We start from the raw sequence: 16819 nt of genomic DNA, 5'->3' as shown, positions 1-16819 counted from the left end.
GAGTTATCTGCAGCGTAACTTGATTAACAAAATTTGAAATAATTTTTGTTTTTTGTTAATAGTGTTTCATTTCTGACCACTGTATGTAAAAGTTTCCCTAGAAGTTTTACTATGGTTCTCCTGGATTAGCACAAAGGCAGAACAAAAATTTCATATTTGAACAAGGTCAGGTTAAATCCAAGGAAATCAGAATGGTGTTGGTTTATTATCTGCCAACATTATTTATGTGTTAATAATGAAGTTTAAAACTTAGCACCAGTTCTTATCAGTTAAATGAAATTTAATTGGTTTTCTGACGAGTGACTCAATGTTAGAAACTAACACAAACTCAAAAAAAAAAAGCTATTTTCAACAAAGCAATTTATTTACTTTTCTTGAGAGACTAAATTCAGAACAATATTTGTTTCCATAACATCCAACATGTCTTATATCAAACTTAACCACTTTCTATGCAGTGACTGTGGTGGGATGATCTATTTTATTTGACTACCCTCAATGTAATTCATTTGGGTAGTTTTAAGGCATTGCAGTGATCAAAATGTTTCTCCCTACAGTTACTCCTGCATTCTCAATCAGTTTCTTCTGCACATCATCTAAAGAAAATTTACGTGGTGTGATTACACTTTTTTTTTTTTTTAATACCAGGATTTCTAAAACTAAGAAAAACACCAACATTTAAAACATTAGTGTTTCTAGTCTAGGGTAGTTCAATTAAATTTCATCAGTACATTATATTATAGTTTAACTCATGCTAGAAATGTTAAAACCCAAGATCTTCTGAGTCACATAATACCAACATTTCATATTACTGAATAAATTACTTGGGTTCCATACAAAGATATTAAGTGATGAGAAACAGAAAAAGCCAAGCTTTCAAGAGCTCTTAAAAAATTCAGAAGCAAACTAATGAACATAACTACACAAAATATACACTAACCAATTGCAAACTAAACTAGTAAAAGATTAACCTTAAAAAAATACATTTTAGAACTTCGTGATACCCTCAAAAAGGCAGCAAACTAAGGGTATTAAAACAATAGTCATTATTTTAGATGCATCAAAAGTTTAAAAGATCCAGGTAAAGGAAATGTTTTGTTTTTTGATTCAATTAAAATACTTTAAAACTGGAAATATTTAATAATTGATAGTGTAATTAAAATTTAAATAATATACACAAATGATTTGAACAGGTTTTATATTCAGTAACTTGCATGGTTTTTACACTGGCACTTTTATCACTAATTTAGGAGAATCAGATGCACTTCCCTCCAAATACTTAGGCACTAAGATTTCAAATTTATAAATATGGTAGTATTTTAAATATTAAATTTTTACATGAATATTGGGTTCATCTCTCTTTCCTTTGTTCCCTAGGTATTATCCAGTTTTGTAAGGAAAACATTCTTATATCACAATCAAAACTTGTTTTGGTTACTAGACTGTAGCCATATTTGTGTTACAGTCACTTAAGATTCATTATTTGGAATTATACTTACTAAGGAAGACCTAAATGAAACTTATCGTCTAGAAGAATTTCATATTTGCATTTCCCTGCACTGCAGAATGAGTTTCAGCAATATTTCAGCTGTTAGGAAAAATTTAATTTAAACTTGTTACCTTTGACTACCTGGGTATTTCTAGTTGCCCTAGAATAGTCAACTTTACTTACGTCTGACTCACTTTCAACTACATCTGATTCATTCCAAATAGATTTTTAAATAGAAGTTAGACTTCATTAAGGTATTATTAACTTTAAATCTGAAAGACAATTAATGTAATGAAATTTTCAAGTTTGACAAGTTCATTAAAATTTTTTAGCATGTCTTGATACATTTACTTATCAGCTTTTTATTCTTCTTTCTGCTGCCATTTCCTTAATGTTTGTTTGCTTCACCTCTCTGGTTCACTGGATTGCTACTATTTAGGCTTTCATGGACTTTATCTTCACAGTTTACTATATCTTGTAAAGCCTTTTCTACATCTGTTTGGCCAGCTGTACTGGCTGTTTTTGGCAAGGTCATCTGCAGTGCACACCACAGGGTAGTACGCGCTTTCCGAGTAGCTACACACATCTCTTTAATTGCTGAAGCAAGCGCAAAAACATCTGCAAAAGAAACATTTGTGGTCAGTTCAAATTAAATATCATTTAAGTACTCCTTAACTCTTTATAAAACCCAGTCTGTGCTACTAAATGATCAAACATCATTTTTTATAAAAGAAAGATGGCTATTGACTGAGCTAATCAAAGTACTTGACTTAATATTTAAAAGTGTTATACCTTAAATATAAATACTAATGTTAAAAAAAGTGTTACGCTTGTATTTTATTTCTGACTTGTATGACCATGACTATACTTTGGGTAGAACACAGACTTTGACAGAGTTATTACAATTAAATGGGTAAAATTAGCAAAATAGATAATAACTTCACTTTCACTTTTGGAGTAAATTATGTAGGCACCATTTAATAATTTATTTTTTAGATAAGTGTAAGTGTTAGAAATCCAACTTTTTTAACTTCAGAATCTGATTTTCACTAACATTCAAATTAACTGCCTTATCAAAAGGATATGCATTAATGTTTGTACCTCTGTCATCTTGGCATCTAGGAACTCCTTGCCTTTGCCGATTTGAAGCATTAACAATTTCATCCTTTCTACGTGACTGTACAATGTGAATGGACTCCAAGTGTCTATCAAGAGCTGTAGAGATATTGGCATGAAGGGGAGAGCTTCGAAGACGTTCCATTTTGCCCAGTAGAGTCACAACCTGAGAGAAACATTTTAAATTTTGATGAGGCATTTAAAATTTAACTACATTGCCCTGTCATTAATTTAAAACAAATCTTCAATGAAGCAGAATAGAGATGAGAGGAATAATGTTCATTCAGTAATAAGTAAATGTTTAGGCTTCCCTCATAGATCATTTGGTAAACAATCTGCCTGCAATGTGCAGGAGACCCCTGTTCCATCCCTGGGTTGGGAAGATCCCCTGGAGAAGGGAAAGGCTACCCAACCCACTCTTCTGGCTTGGAAAATCCCATAGGGTTGCAAAGAGTCGGACGTGACTGAGCAACTTTCATTTCACTAGCTTACTATATCCTGACACCATGATGGGGGAAACAAAGATGGAAAGTCCGTCTTTTGTACATATGTTAATTCTAGACAGTTTAAAAGTCAGTTTCTGAGAATAAGCAACAGTGAAAAAGTCAAACATTTAAATATATCCATATTATTAACAGTAAGTGCAAATATAAAATCTGGCATTCTTTTTGGTAAATAAGAGAATAGCCTGCCAAGAGAGCATTATTAGGAGTTACTGTAGTTAAAAGAAAAAAATTGAGCTAAAAAGGGTCAATCAGTCTCTAGATCTGATTAATCTTGACCTCAGCAATTCCTTTCTGGGCCTTCAATGTTCTCTCTTTTGGAAGTCAGAAATAATATTGGCTAGTGTTAGTTTTAAGGAGTCCATAATCCAGAAAATACTGACTTAAGTTTATGCTGAAGTAACAAAATAAATCCTATTAAGTGTCAAAATTGCTAGGGAAAATTAGGAGATCTAAATCTTCTGGTGGTAGAAGAATCTTCTGGTTAATTAAGCCTAAAAAAGAACACTATATATCTTAGATATATAGTAAGGGGAGTATGTTTCATATTGTATATGCCTAAAATTTCAAATTCTAAACTTGGAAGGAGTAAGGAAGGAGAACTTTTGAGTAGCTAGGATTTGAACATCTAATAAATACAGTAACTGCCTTTGGGAGCCAAATGATTTAAAACTCATATAATTCAGTGACTGGGAAGAACAGAAAAATACCTCTCAATTAATAAGCACCTGAATGAATGCCTCTAACCTTACACTCCTACCAAATTTCTTTGGTGTAAGTCCATGCCAGTTCAAGCCCATGGAGAAAACACAAGTGTACAGGTATTAAATATTTTCCTCCCAACTGTACAACCAGCCAGATTCTTGAGGGAGAAAATAAGACAACACAAGGAAAAAATACCATAGTAAAACTTCCAGTGAACTACAAATTATATATTTTTAAAATAAGATAGTCATTTTGAGTAAGTGTAAAGAAAAAATTTATACGAGTGATTTTTAATAAACTTTTAAAAGATTTTTTTCAGAATTCTATAAAACCAGCAAACTAGAAGTAGTACACATAAAAATATTTTTGCCCTTTGTATATTATTAGTCTAATGTTGCTAAACAGAAACAAAATTATTTTAACAGCTATAAATATGCTAAACTAAGGTGAAGCCTATGTAAGGCTGGAAAGTATTAAGTACATTTCTTAATACTCACATTAGCAATTCTTTGATTTATTGCCTAGAAATGCATTACTGAGAAAAATTTTAACTTGGAAGTTTAAAAAAAAAAAGACTTAAGTTTTTATAACATTTGGCTATATCTGACCACACCACTGATAAATTCCATTGTACAAATTTATGAATTTGATTAAAAATTACAACTGATCAAGGCTGAAAGCTAAGTAAAAATCAATATTTTTCCATTAAAGTATTTCATATCTGTATTTTAAAGACAGCATGGTATAGGTAAGAAACTAATGATCAATAAAATAAGACTCTGTTGTGCTGCTTTTTTATAATTCCTTAAATGGCTTTTATTCAATCATAGATGCAATCTGTTTCACTGCATGCCTTTTCCTAGGAATCATTATCAAATTTTATTTGGAAAACAGAAGTTTTAAAAAATTATTTTATTTATTTGGCTGCACCAGGTCATAGTTGCAGCACTTGGCATAGTGAATCTACATAGCAGCATAAGAACTCTTAGTTGCAGCATGTGGGATCTAGTTCCTAGTTCCCTGACCAGGGATGGAACCAGGAGCCCCTACATTGGGAACATGGAGTCTTAGCCACTGGACCACAGGGAAGTCCCAGGAAACAGAAGTTTTTAAAAGAGGAAGGTCAGAAAGAAAAAACTACCCTATTCTATTATAGTTGCTTGGAAAATTCTGAAATTACAAAGGAGATAATAGGAAAATAATTTTTAATTAACATCAAGATTCTTTACATTTGATCTGAAGTGATATACTACTTTTCCAAAATAAGGCTATTTTATAAAATTATGCATATACCTACATACTTCAGTTTATTAGTAATTAATACATTGCTAGATATACTTAATGTTTGTTAAATAACTCAGAACAGGGTCAAGAAAACGAAATAAGGTAATTTCCTATTAATTTACTACCTTGTATAATATAAGCAAAGCTTTTTTGTGAAGCTAGAAAACAAATGTTTGTGATTAAGAAATGGGACTTTCCCTATAAATAATATTTTAAATGGTTTTGCTTTAAAATTTTTTCTTTCTTTTGTGGATTAGTTCCATTGCTAATCTGGATTTCTTGAAGAGGAATCTCTTAATATTACTAAACTTAATATTTTAATGACTAAGTGGGGCTATTTTCCCTTTCCTAAATAACTAATAGTTCTAAGTCCAAACTTGGGAAAGAATACATTTCAGAGAGTTACACATAAATGTGATTTAAGAATCCTTCAGAACTCTAACTTGCTGAGGCATTTAAAAATTTTATCAACCAGTTAAAAAAATCTGCTATTAGATATTTTCACAGCTTACTCTGGCTTGTTCTCGAAGTTCATCCACAATTAACCGATCAACTCTAGATGGATTGGAGGTCAGCCGTGGAATTGGAGTATTATTAGTACTGGATACTTTTTTCCCTGGATAATTCTTTGCAAGGGCCAATTCAGTCTGTAAAAAAAATACGTAACTTTTAGATACTAAATTTTCTAAATATGATTCAATCATGAATAATATTTCTCATAGGGCTAAAAATAAAATCGAAAATTACTCCTTTAGATAAAAATTGTTTTGGAATCAAAAGGCAAAAAATACAAACCATAGTACCATGTACTTTTCTGTCACACTTACTGCATAAAATACCTGAACACTCCAATAGTTTAATACTTAGAAAATTCAAATAAATAAACTTTCAACCCATTAAGGAAAAAGTCTACCTAACAGGCAAAATAAACTTAAAAAATTTTTTAAGCCCCAAGCATTTTTAGTCTCTTAAGTCACCTAATTAATTCTGTATAGTCATGGACTTAACAAATACTATACATTATAGAAGAATTCAACTTAAAAGTACTCTTTCTTAAACTACACTAGGGTAAACAAAATGAAAATAGGCAAAGGGGATATATTAAGTTATGCCTAAATGGATAGTTTTGTATTACCTTTTTTCTCTCCTTTTCTAATGCTCTCCATTGTTCATAGCACTCTTCTAGACGAATATGAAGTTCACTGGCTGGTCCACTGCGGGTTTTAATTGGTCTTTGAAATCCAAAAGTTGGCACGAAACCAGAAAAGGAATTATCACCGTACATCATATCATTAAAATATGGATATAAATGGCTTAAGTCATCATAAGAAAACAAATCATACGAATCCAACAGTGGAACAACTGAATGGCCAAATGGATGAGTGGATCTTAGTGGAAACCCACTTGAACCAAGTTGTTGAAAACTCTGATTATGCCTTAAATCTCCCATCATATAATTATTTGAAAAGCATGATGCCTGTGTGCGATTCACACGGCTATTAATATTGTTGTCTCCACTTCCCTGTCTGTGGCTATTAAAATGACCCTGTGACTCCAACAGATCTTGATATGTATTTTGAGATAAGCCATCTAAATGCTTTGGCCCTTCCTCAGGATCATAATGTCCACTTTGGGGCTTAGCTTGAAAATTATGTTTGTTTACACTTTCAATGATCCCATACTGTTGAGCTGAATAGTTATCACAAAATCCATTTGGCTGCTTTATTTTTTTATCGGTAACAGATTCAAAGAGATTTTCTTCTCCAGTCTTTGTCAGTCCTTCCATGTGATTGATAGATTGGATTCTTTCTGCACCACTGTAACCAAAATCAAAACTAGAAAATGCTGAAGGGTTTTCTTGGCAATACTTCTGAAATAAATTGCTATTTGGGGTTAAATTTGTAGATGATAGTTGGGGGAAATCTGAAGAATGGTTAGAACCTTTTGAAGCTGCACTTAAATGAGAATTTAATTTCATCAAGTTACCTTGATTTCGATAAAAAATAGGAGTGTTATTTTTTGTTTGGACATTCATCCATGTTGGTCTGTTTAAGTTGATACCTCCTGAAGATGTTGCTGAATTTGCTAGTAAATTCACTGATTTAAAATACTCAGAATTTGGGGGGTCAGGTTTTGTAAACTGTTGTTTTTCTGTGACATTAGCAAAATCATTATTAGCTGAACAAGTCGTATGAGGTTTTAGTCCATATTCTGATTTTAAGCCAAAATCAGCAGTAAATGCTGCTTCCTTTCCAAACTGTTTTTCTGTCAGATGTGGTGTAGTTTTTGGAAATGTGAAATTCTGCTGGTCAGGTATTGTCTCCTCCATTTTTTTCTGATTTGCTGGTTTTACTTGAAATAACTTTGTGTAGGTGTCTGCTTCTACAGTTGGTGTTTCAGGTGTGGCACTAGCTAATTTTTTACTATCTTGGACACTAAAATTCGAACACTTACTCAGCTTAGCCTTATTAGGATGAGCATATTCTGGGTATCTACAATAATCTGGATTTTCACTGTACCTATTAAATTGGGAAAGAAATATCTCTGCCCTCTTTTGCTGTAATGGTGCCTCAAGACCTTTAGCACATATTTTCTCTCTTCCGTAAGAGTAAGTATCAACTCCTGATTCTTTCATGATGTCAGACAGACCAGTTTGTGGTGTAAAACAATTTTTGATAAATGGATATTCTTGAAATGCTGTCTTAGCTGTATCATTTGGCTGAATATTGTAACAGTTAGAATGATCATTTCGTGAGGGGTACATCCATTGTTCTTCAAGGTCTAAACCAGTAAATCCATGATAAAGTTCATCTATTTTTTGTTGTGGTATGAGATTACTGTTATGTAGGTACTGCTTTTCCACTGCTGACACAGATTCACCAGTATAAAAAGCTTGCTGAGAGATGGCTGTATCTACTGGCCTTTTGGTTTCTGTTAAGAGGTCATGGTGATCTGCAAATCTGCTTGTGTTCATTGGCCAAACTGACTTTAAATTGGAGGAACAGGTCCTAGAACAAGCAAATATATTTAATTACAATTTAGATTTTTAAAGTCTTTATTTTCTTAGTGGAGAAGGGAGGAAAGGCTTTCAAAACATTTATATTGCCCCATTTCACCATTCTCTAATCCTTTCCAACTTTGCCTTATAAGCTGCCATTACATCCAAATAACTTTCTGCCGCTTAAAATGTGCTATATGCTGCATAAATATGCATTTTAGTCTTAATATGTCTTCAGTATACTTTTCGAGGAGACATAAACTAAAGCCTGAGGCTGGTGATTGCGTGGTCTTACATGAACTGTTTACATACAGTAAGTAGAAACCAGATAAAGTTTTTCTTACATTATTATATAAGATCAATACAAAAGTGCTGTTGACCACAATTTTTTTAATTAAAAAAGATGTACTCTCATTGAAATGAAAACATTTTCATTGGTTAGATGTATGCTACATATTTCCCTATTTATGAAATAGGGAATCTGGATAATATGGCTTCTACACCCAAGTAAAACAATTAATGCATACTTTAAAAGTTTTTACTATATGAATAAAATCCATACATATTTCTACTCAGAAGCAATGATAGTTTTATTTTTGGAGGTATAAGTATAAAAGTCGTTGGAATTTATACTCTTTAAGCCAAATTTTAGCTCATGAACTCAAGGAAAACAGCTTTGAGTTATGGAAGAATGATTTTTCAAATGAAAGTTCTTAATAGCAAATTAAACTTTCAATTGTATGGCAAGCACCTCAGGAAAATCTAGGCTCCTAGAAACAAATATCTGAATTACGATGTCGAATGTCAGATGATCCTCTATTAAGTAAAAATAAAAGTTAACGATCTAGTACCTGGGAATTTAAAAGTTTATTACATACTATATAGGTTATGTAATATACTAACCCCTCAGCAAAGTATGGCTGTGATTTATCTTGTTCTTCCAAAATGTTAGACACAAGTCCATATAAGTCTGTTTCACTACCATAGTCATTTCTTTCTGTTTGAATCCTAAAAATAAACGAATATCACATGTAAATTCTTTTGTTCATATTGAAACATAATATATTTCTTTTTTCAGACTTATTCTGACTTATTTTTCTATAAAATATTTGGATTAACTCTATATCTTCATTTCAACTAAAGAGGGAATAGGAACTCAAGAATATTTTCCACTTTGGCATAGTATTTATCCTACATAAGTATTTCTCCTTCATTCAAAATCTTATGTCTAGTTCTCAATGAATGCTTACCTCTTATTTCTCCAAAGCACATGCTATTCATTTTAGATGCCCCAGATATAAATCTCTAATCTATGATGTTATAGACATGATTGGTACAATGGCAACTTCTGAAAGCATGTCTAGTCCTATTATACATCATTACATCACACTTGCTAAGTTTTTTCATCTGTGATGTGAAAACCATATGAACCTGTTACTCTCTTTTTGTGACTCTTATACTAAAAGTTGGATTAAAAAGTACAGTGATATGGTCATTCTAAATATCACAAGAATGTAGCAGTTGTCCCTTAAATGTAAAAGATTTGGGGGCTATCCCTAAATCTGTGCCAAAGAAGTGACTGGTTCTCCATGTGGATGAAATCCTACCTAGTGACCAACACTATCTAAACAATACAAAATGTAAAAAACAACAATGAGATGGAATATACTGGACCCTTTTTACCTCTTATGGATTTTGGGTAATTTGTTCCTAGAAGTAATATGTTGTTTTTAAATTGTAACTTCTTGTTTTTTAATATTTTAGGTCTAACATTTCATAGTGTTAGGACATTTTAGAAATGAAAAATACCTTATACTTGTATAACATTCAAATATTTCATTGATCTTCATAACATAGGAAAGGTAGGTATTAGTAATCATAAAACTGAATAAATGATCATGATATTAAAAAACTTGAATTTTGCAAAGGTTTATCATTTGCCATGCTTGTTGAATAAATGGTCTACCTACAAGTCTAATACTTATTTCAAAAAGATTTGATATAAAATTTTTGTATAATAGTATGTTGGTATATATCTAGAAAAATATTCAATGTAATATATACCAAACTGTTAATAGTTGTTACTGGGAGGTGGAAAGGCAGGGTAAAGGTAAACTTCTGCTTGCCTTTACATATTTGTATAAAGTCTGAAGTTTTTCAATGAACATGTATTAACTAAAAAAATAATTTTTGTGTAGAGTTATATATTATATAGTCTACCTAATAAAATCTACTTTAGAGAACTTAAAACTAATTTCTAAATTTTTAACAATTATTTAATTAGTAGATTTTAAAAATAATTATTTCCTGGTAAACTAAAGACACATCAGCCTCTTTTAACTGCTCCCTCATTATAATTAACATAAAGGTAGTATCACTCCCTTAAGCTTCTCTTTGCAATAAGCTCCCATAATATTTTATACTTCTTCCTTTAGACCTTACCTTGCAGTACACCAGGCACTTGCAGTGCCTGGCAAGTTATAATCATCACCATTACTGTAAGATCTATAAAGGCAAGGATAATATTTGCCATGTTAATTCTAATATCCCCAATAGGAGAGAATCTGACATAGTTAGCCCCCATTATTAGTGGAACTGAATAGAAAATAAGTATCTTACATTTGATAAAATCCTGTTTGTTGTATACTTGTAAAGGGAAGAATTACTAAAAATTTAGAACTGGATTAAAAAATAGATTGAAAAATTGTAACTCATTTATATGCTATCTTTAGAAAGAGGAACTTAAGATGTACTCAGAGTTGCCTCTAATTAATGAAAGAAAGTAGCAAGAAAAAAATTATAGACACATAACTTTATTTCCTAGAAGTTTGATAAATAAAATTGCAATGTCATAAAAATACTGATATAGGGAACAAAGAGCTAAAACAACTAGGTTCCCATGTAATCAAACTTAAGAACACTTTGTTTAGCCTGAGAAATCTAAGGTATTAATTTACCTGTTCTTTACATTGATCTGAGAATTAGAGGGCTGTTTAATATCATCTCCATATGTAGACCATGGTGCATAGAAAAGTGAAGAATCTACAGAACTTGCATATTCCGTTGATGAAGAAAGTGGAGCATAGGTCTGCCTTAGGTCAACACTATCTTCATTCTGAAATTTTAAAGACATGTTTGTATATCAGATACAATCAAAACTACAGAATATTAGTGAAATAATAAGAAATTTGAGGAAATAACACATGTGTAAAAGTTGGGAGACAAATCTAGACTTAGCCACTTAAGCTTACTTTAACAGTAGGAGATGGCAATTGTTTTCTGTAAAGGGTCAGATAATAAATATTTTATGGTTTGCTGTGTTAAGGTCTCTGTTGAAACTCCTAGCACCAAAGCAACTATAGACAATGTGTAAATTAGAGGCTGTGGCTATTCCAATAAAATTCTGTTTTACAGCCACTCAGCAGATTTGCCCCTGTCCAATAGCTGTTGCTTATCCCTGAGATAGGACACGAACACCTACAATTATTGCTGTTTTAATTTTTTGAACAGATGAGCACTATATGGACCACAGCTGTGTTATTTTTAGTATTAATTTTTGTAAATCATTTACAAAATTCAGTCTTAATGCCCCCAATCTGTAAAAAACAAGTAAATGTACATTTACATCAAATTTTCAAAGAAATTCCACACACTGTATTCAGTCACCTTATGACATGGATATTCTCTGTATTTTAAAAATGAGGAAATGGGTGTTTTATAATGGGTTTAAAAATGAGGCTACAAATTATTGAGCTAAGAGATGACAAAACTAAAACCCAAACTCAAGGCCGTCTTACTCCTACACTGCTTGCTGCTGCTGCTAAGTCACTTCAGTCGTGTCCAACTCTGTGCGACCCCATAAACGGCAGCCCACGAGGCTCCCCCATCCCTGGGATTCTCCAGGCAACAACACTGGAGTGGGTTGCCATTTCCTTCTCCAATGCATGAAAGTGAAAGGTGAAAGTGAAGTTGCTCAGTCGTACGACTCTTAGCAACCCCATGAACTACAGCCCACCAGGCTCCTCCTTCCATGGGATTTTCCAGGCAAGAGTACTGGAGTGGGGTGCTATTGCCTTCTCTGTCCAAACCTGGAAACAACGAAAATGTCCATCAACAGGTGGCCAAATTGTCATATATTCCAACAGTGGGATCATACGCAGCAATAAAAAGGTATAAACTACTGGCAAAACAACAATGTGGATAAATCTCATAAACATCATGGGTTGCCATTGCCTTCTCCACTCCTACACTAGGGCCTTTTAAAACAGTATCTTTAATTTTCAGCTTAGTTTATTTCCAAGAGGAAGTATAAAAGTGAGACAATACATAACATATTTTATCTTAAGAAATTTAAAGATATTATAAGAAAAAACGAGTTCATTTTTTTTATAATGAATTTTGAGTAAATAAGGTAAAAGGTTTGAGTTTTAAGATTTTAATGAATTATTTGAAGTTCTGTCTCCTTCCAAAAAAGGGAATGAAGTACAATGAAAATACTGCACCTCAAATTTTAAATACTTAAAATAGTCTGAATACATAGATTCACAATTTTTAACTCTCCAAATAAGGAGCTACTAAAACCTGAGATGTAATAGCTATAAATATCCAGACATAAACAGAGTAGAAAGGGTATTTTCTTATAAATATAGAAGGTATATAATCCTGGTTAAAAATATTTTCTAATTGCTTTTATTCTCAATCAAAATTGATGTGAAAAGAGATAAAACATGTTTAGATCAAAACACTCTAAATTTTCGTTCACGGACATGATAACTGAAAAATAACATTTTAAACATTCACTGAGTTTATACCAATAATATATGAAAATTAATATCATCTAATCACAAATCTTCACAAATCTCAAACATTTTATAGCCATTTGGTTAAATTATAGTTATGAATACTATTTGAAACCTAAATTTTCTTGTTTATAGTTTATTGTTTTGTTGACTATTCTGAAGTTGGAGAAATTGAGGCACACAAGAGATTTTGCTCAAAGTGCCACTAAAAAATGTCTTTCCAAAATTTCTGTTAGTTAGCAGTAACTTTTACAAAGGCTGTTATGGTTAGAACCTTTCATAATTTTATTCCTTTAGTTCTTAAGTTTATATGACAGGCCCAACCTAACTCTCTTTTAGGTGTGAAGTATCCAAAGTGATACAAATAATTGTTCGTTTTGAAAGAGTTGCTTAAACAAAATGAGCATTTTCAGATAATATAATATCAAATGAGGTAAACAGTATTTGAAACAAAATATATAAGTATTATTTCAAGTATACTTTATATTTTTTTCTTTATTTCAAGTATACTTTATATTTTAAATATTTGAGTATTAGAAAAATTAAATCCTTTTAAAAGACTGATATAAATTTAATATTCTAGGATAAAACAAGCAACTAATGCGGTGGCTATCTAGATTCTTTTCAGTCAAAACATTTCTGGAAGTTAAATATGTGAATGCTTAGGGTTGGTACACTAATTAGTCTAGATAATTGCAAAATGTCTCACTTTATTCTTGCTATGCTTAATCAACTGAAATTAAATCCAAGTAAATTTTAGTAGTCAGGTAAACACTATAGGGAGAAGGAAATGGCAACCCACTCCAGTGTTCTTGCCTGGAGAATCCCAGGGACCGGGGAGCCTGGTGGGCTGCCGTCTACGGGGTCGCACAGAGTCCGACACGACTGAAGCGACTTAGCAGCAGCAGCAGTAGCAGCAGCAGAGTTGGATACGACTGAAGTGACTTAGCAGCAGCAAACATTATAGAGAGCAGTGGAATGCTGGTCTTGGCAGTGAAAAGACCTGGAGTCAACTTGGGTTTTGTCACTTACAGCACAAGTCAAATTTTTTGGGCCTCAGTTTCTCTATCTGTACAATGGATATAATACTATATACAAGGCTGTCATGCGAATTAAATAAAATTATTTATTTCAGGACACTGTTATAATTCAAAATATAACAATATCAACAGCCTTGTGCTGGTTAAATAATTTCAAATGAAAATGACATATTATCCTAAGCTAATTTAACACGATTAACCAAACTAAATGTTTTAGGTGAGGTAAAAGGTACCACGTCATCTAAGACATTGTAAGAGCCAGAGAATAAAAATGTATAGAAAAATTTCCCTTTTAAATGATCAAACGTATGTTTGCACCGACTTCCAATAAATGCCGGAAGGGAAAATTATCTTACGGTATAAGCAAATACGGATTTTCTTACATTTCTGGCATCATGTCACGCTGAGGACAAAGCAAAAGCAAGAATCAATGAAAAATCTTATTCCTTAACTTGCTTTCAAAACCAGTTTGTATTCTACAAACTCTGTATTTAAAATATTGTCTGGTCCTAAACGTGGAGCAATTTAAACACCAACGTGAATGGGCTGGGTGCTGGGGGTAGGGTCGGATTTGAAGGAGAATAAATCCTCTAACAAAGGGCAGAGTGGAGAAACGGACCTGCGATTTGTAGCAATCATAGAAGGAAGGGGAGCCCGTCAGCACCACGCTGTTGAAGACATCTGTTAGTCGACTGCTGGCGTCCGCACTGAGGTTCCAGCAGCGATTCGCACCTCCACGGAACGCTACTTTCGGCTGCACGAAACGGGGATAGGAAACAGGAGACACGTCACGCAGGGCAGAGCCGGACCGATATGGCCGGACGACGGCTTCTACGGTTCTACGTTGGCTGTGCGCCTAGCTCCACCCGGAATCCGTTCCCAGAACACTCATTTGGGGACCCCGCGCCTCCGTCCCCGGGGTTCCCTCTCCCTTTACCGGCCGGACCCCGAGGTGCGCCCGACGGGCCCTCCCTGCCGGCCTCCGCCTCAGCGCCGCCACGGCCCGACGTTGGGGAGGCAGCGGCAGCCTGCGCGTCGCAGCCAGTCACCTGCTCCGCCCCGCCGCCAGTTCTGTCAGCCCGCGGCGCGTCCCCAGGCCCCCACCACACCGGCCGCCGAGCCCCAGGCTCACCCCCGCGGCGCAGCCCGGTCGCCCCGTCGGGGCTCCTTGCCGGCGACCCGGCCTCTCCCGCCCGGCCGCTTCAGAGACCCGCGTCCGGGGACGCGCCCATTCTGTCTCTCCTCACGGTCGCCGTCCTCCTAGCCCGGCCGCCACCCAGACCCCTGACAGTCCCCTCCAGTTACCTCAAGTCCCTCCCTCAGGCCCGGGGGGTGAGAGGGCGGACGGGGGTCTCCGCAACTCACCTCCATGGGCCTCCCAGCCCCTCTTGGACTAAGCACAGCTCCTGGGGTACGGGGATGAGGGGGGGCGTCGAGGCCCAGCTCCCTCAACCCGCACCCCGCCACTGCCGCCTCCGCCCCGGGCGCTGCCTGGAGCCGGTCTGTGGGTGCGGATTCAGGAGCCAGGAGGGAGAGGCTGGGGAGAGGCCGTTACATTGCCCACCAGGGGCTCGCGACCCCGCACGCGACCCGGCACGGGCCCGCCACGCCCCCTCCTGGGAGGCCTGTCTCCAGCTTCGCACCCCTCATTGGCCCGCTGCCCGGCCAATGGGCGGCGGCCTCCGAGGCCTGTTACCCACTAGAGACAAGGCCAAGAACCAGCCGTTAAGGCGACCTCGCTCTCTCTGCGTTTCTGAGCCTTTCCCGCTCAAACTGAACGTGTTCGGGATTGGCCCAGTCCGTCAAGCACCCGCCTGATGATTGGCTAGTAGAGCAGCTGAGGGGCGGGGCGTGGAAGGAGGATTAGGAGCTCGGGCCTACCAGGTGGGAGAAGAGATGGAAGTGGTCAGGAAGATTTGAGAAGTCGCTCAGCAACCGGCAGATAATCCTAAATTTACCGGCTGTTCATCTTGTTCCAAACATTTCATTTTGCCCCTGGTCCTGCCCCTAACTCCCAGAACCCTTTGGAGCTGCCTCAGAGAATGATAGACTTGGGCTCGCTTACGGAGCGTGAGGAACCCGTTAAGGAGTTGGGGGTTGTTGGGAAAGTCTCTTCCGAGAAGAAAGAGAGCTGTTCTCGGTCCTAGGCCTCACGCTTCGGTGGGGTTGAAGGCATTTTGGTGCTTATGGAACCCCTGAACAAATTTCACTCTGACCTATACCAAATAGGCCATTCACACAGATGGTCCCATTCGAGGATGTGATATCTCAAGATTTTGTCCCCAGAAAATGCTAAACAATTTTGTGTGCATTGAAATATTGAAGACGATCAAAGTAAGCACAGTTACCACCTTTAGGGCATGTATATTTAAAATCAAAATTTGAGAAGCAATAAAGTGGGAGGTGTTTTTTTACTCAAGCATAAATGGAAATAGGATAGGGGGACATATCTTTTTGGCCTATATTGCTCTGATGCTTATTTTGGATCCCAACTCAGCTTTGAGTTAAGAAAGCTTGTTAGTTGACCTGGCTGTACCAATTCATTATATTTATTTCCCTACCTCACACTGCAATTCGGGAGACCCGGGTTCGATTCCTGGGTCGGGAAGATCCCCTGGAGAAGGAAATGGTAATCCACTCCAGTACTCTCGCCTGGAAAATCCCATGGACGGAGGAGCCTGATTAGGCTACAGTCCATGGGGTCGCAAAGAGTCGGACACGATTGAGCAACTTCACTTCACTTCACCTCACCCTGAAAGTTGCTAACCTGGAGTTTACTCCCTCCTTACACTTAGAGCATAGTGTTTTGTCTCTCTCCCATAACACCCAGAATGATTTTGCAAAACTATGAATCCTCTTATGTATCTTTTTATTGTAATAAGATATAC

At 35.7% G+C, this 16819-nt stretch overlaps 1 protein-coding gene across 1 annotated transcript; it reads right to left on the bottom strand.

Annotated features, from left to right (window-relative positions):
• Positions 1-343: 343 nt before the first annotated feature.
• On the bottom strand, positions 344-15535 carry MEIOC (meiosis specific with coiled-coil domain). The gene is made up of 8 exons (XM_005220964.5): positions 15297-15535; positions 14551-14685; positions 11050-11207; positions 8996-9100; positions 6230-8102; positions 5607-5741; positions 2588-2768; positions 344-2104 (listed from the first exon to the last, which is right to left on the bottom strand). Exons 1-8 carry the CDS (start codon positions 15300-15302, stop codon positions 1875-1877), a joined length of 2823 nt encoding a protein of 940 aa, XP_005221021.1. The 5' UTR covers positions 15303-15535; the 3' UTR covers positions 344-1874.
• Between the last annotated feature and the right edge of the window lie 1284 nt (positions 15536-16819).

Source organism: Bos taurus, chromosome 19, assembly GCF_002263795.3.
Source record: "Bos taurus isolate L1 Dominette 01449 registration number 42190680 breed Hereford chromosome 19, ARS-UCD2.0, whole genome shotgun sequence".
Taxonomy (NCBI): Eukaryota; Metazoa; Chordata; class Mammalia; order Artiodactyla; family Bovidae; genus Bos; species Bos taurus.
Note: the sequence above shows the minus strand (reverse complement) of the source record. Positions and strands in the feature narration are given on the sequence as shown.

Excerpts from the sequence above, each read along its gene's own strand:
- MEIOC (XM_005220964.5), bottom strand. Across the intron at positions 8,103-8,995 it reads CAGCCATACTTTGCTGAGGG|GACCTGTTCCTCCAATTTAA; the intron begins GTTAGTATATTA and ends TGCTTGTTCTAG. Across the intron at positions 5,742-6,229 it reads TAGAAAAGGAGAGAAAAAAG|ACTGAATTGGCCCTTGCAAA; the intron begins GTAATACAAAAC and ends TTTTTTTTACAG.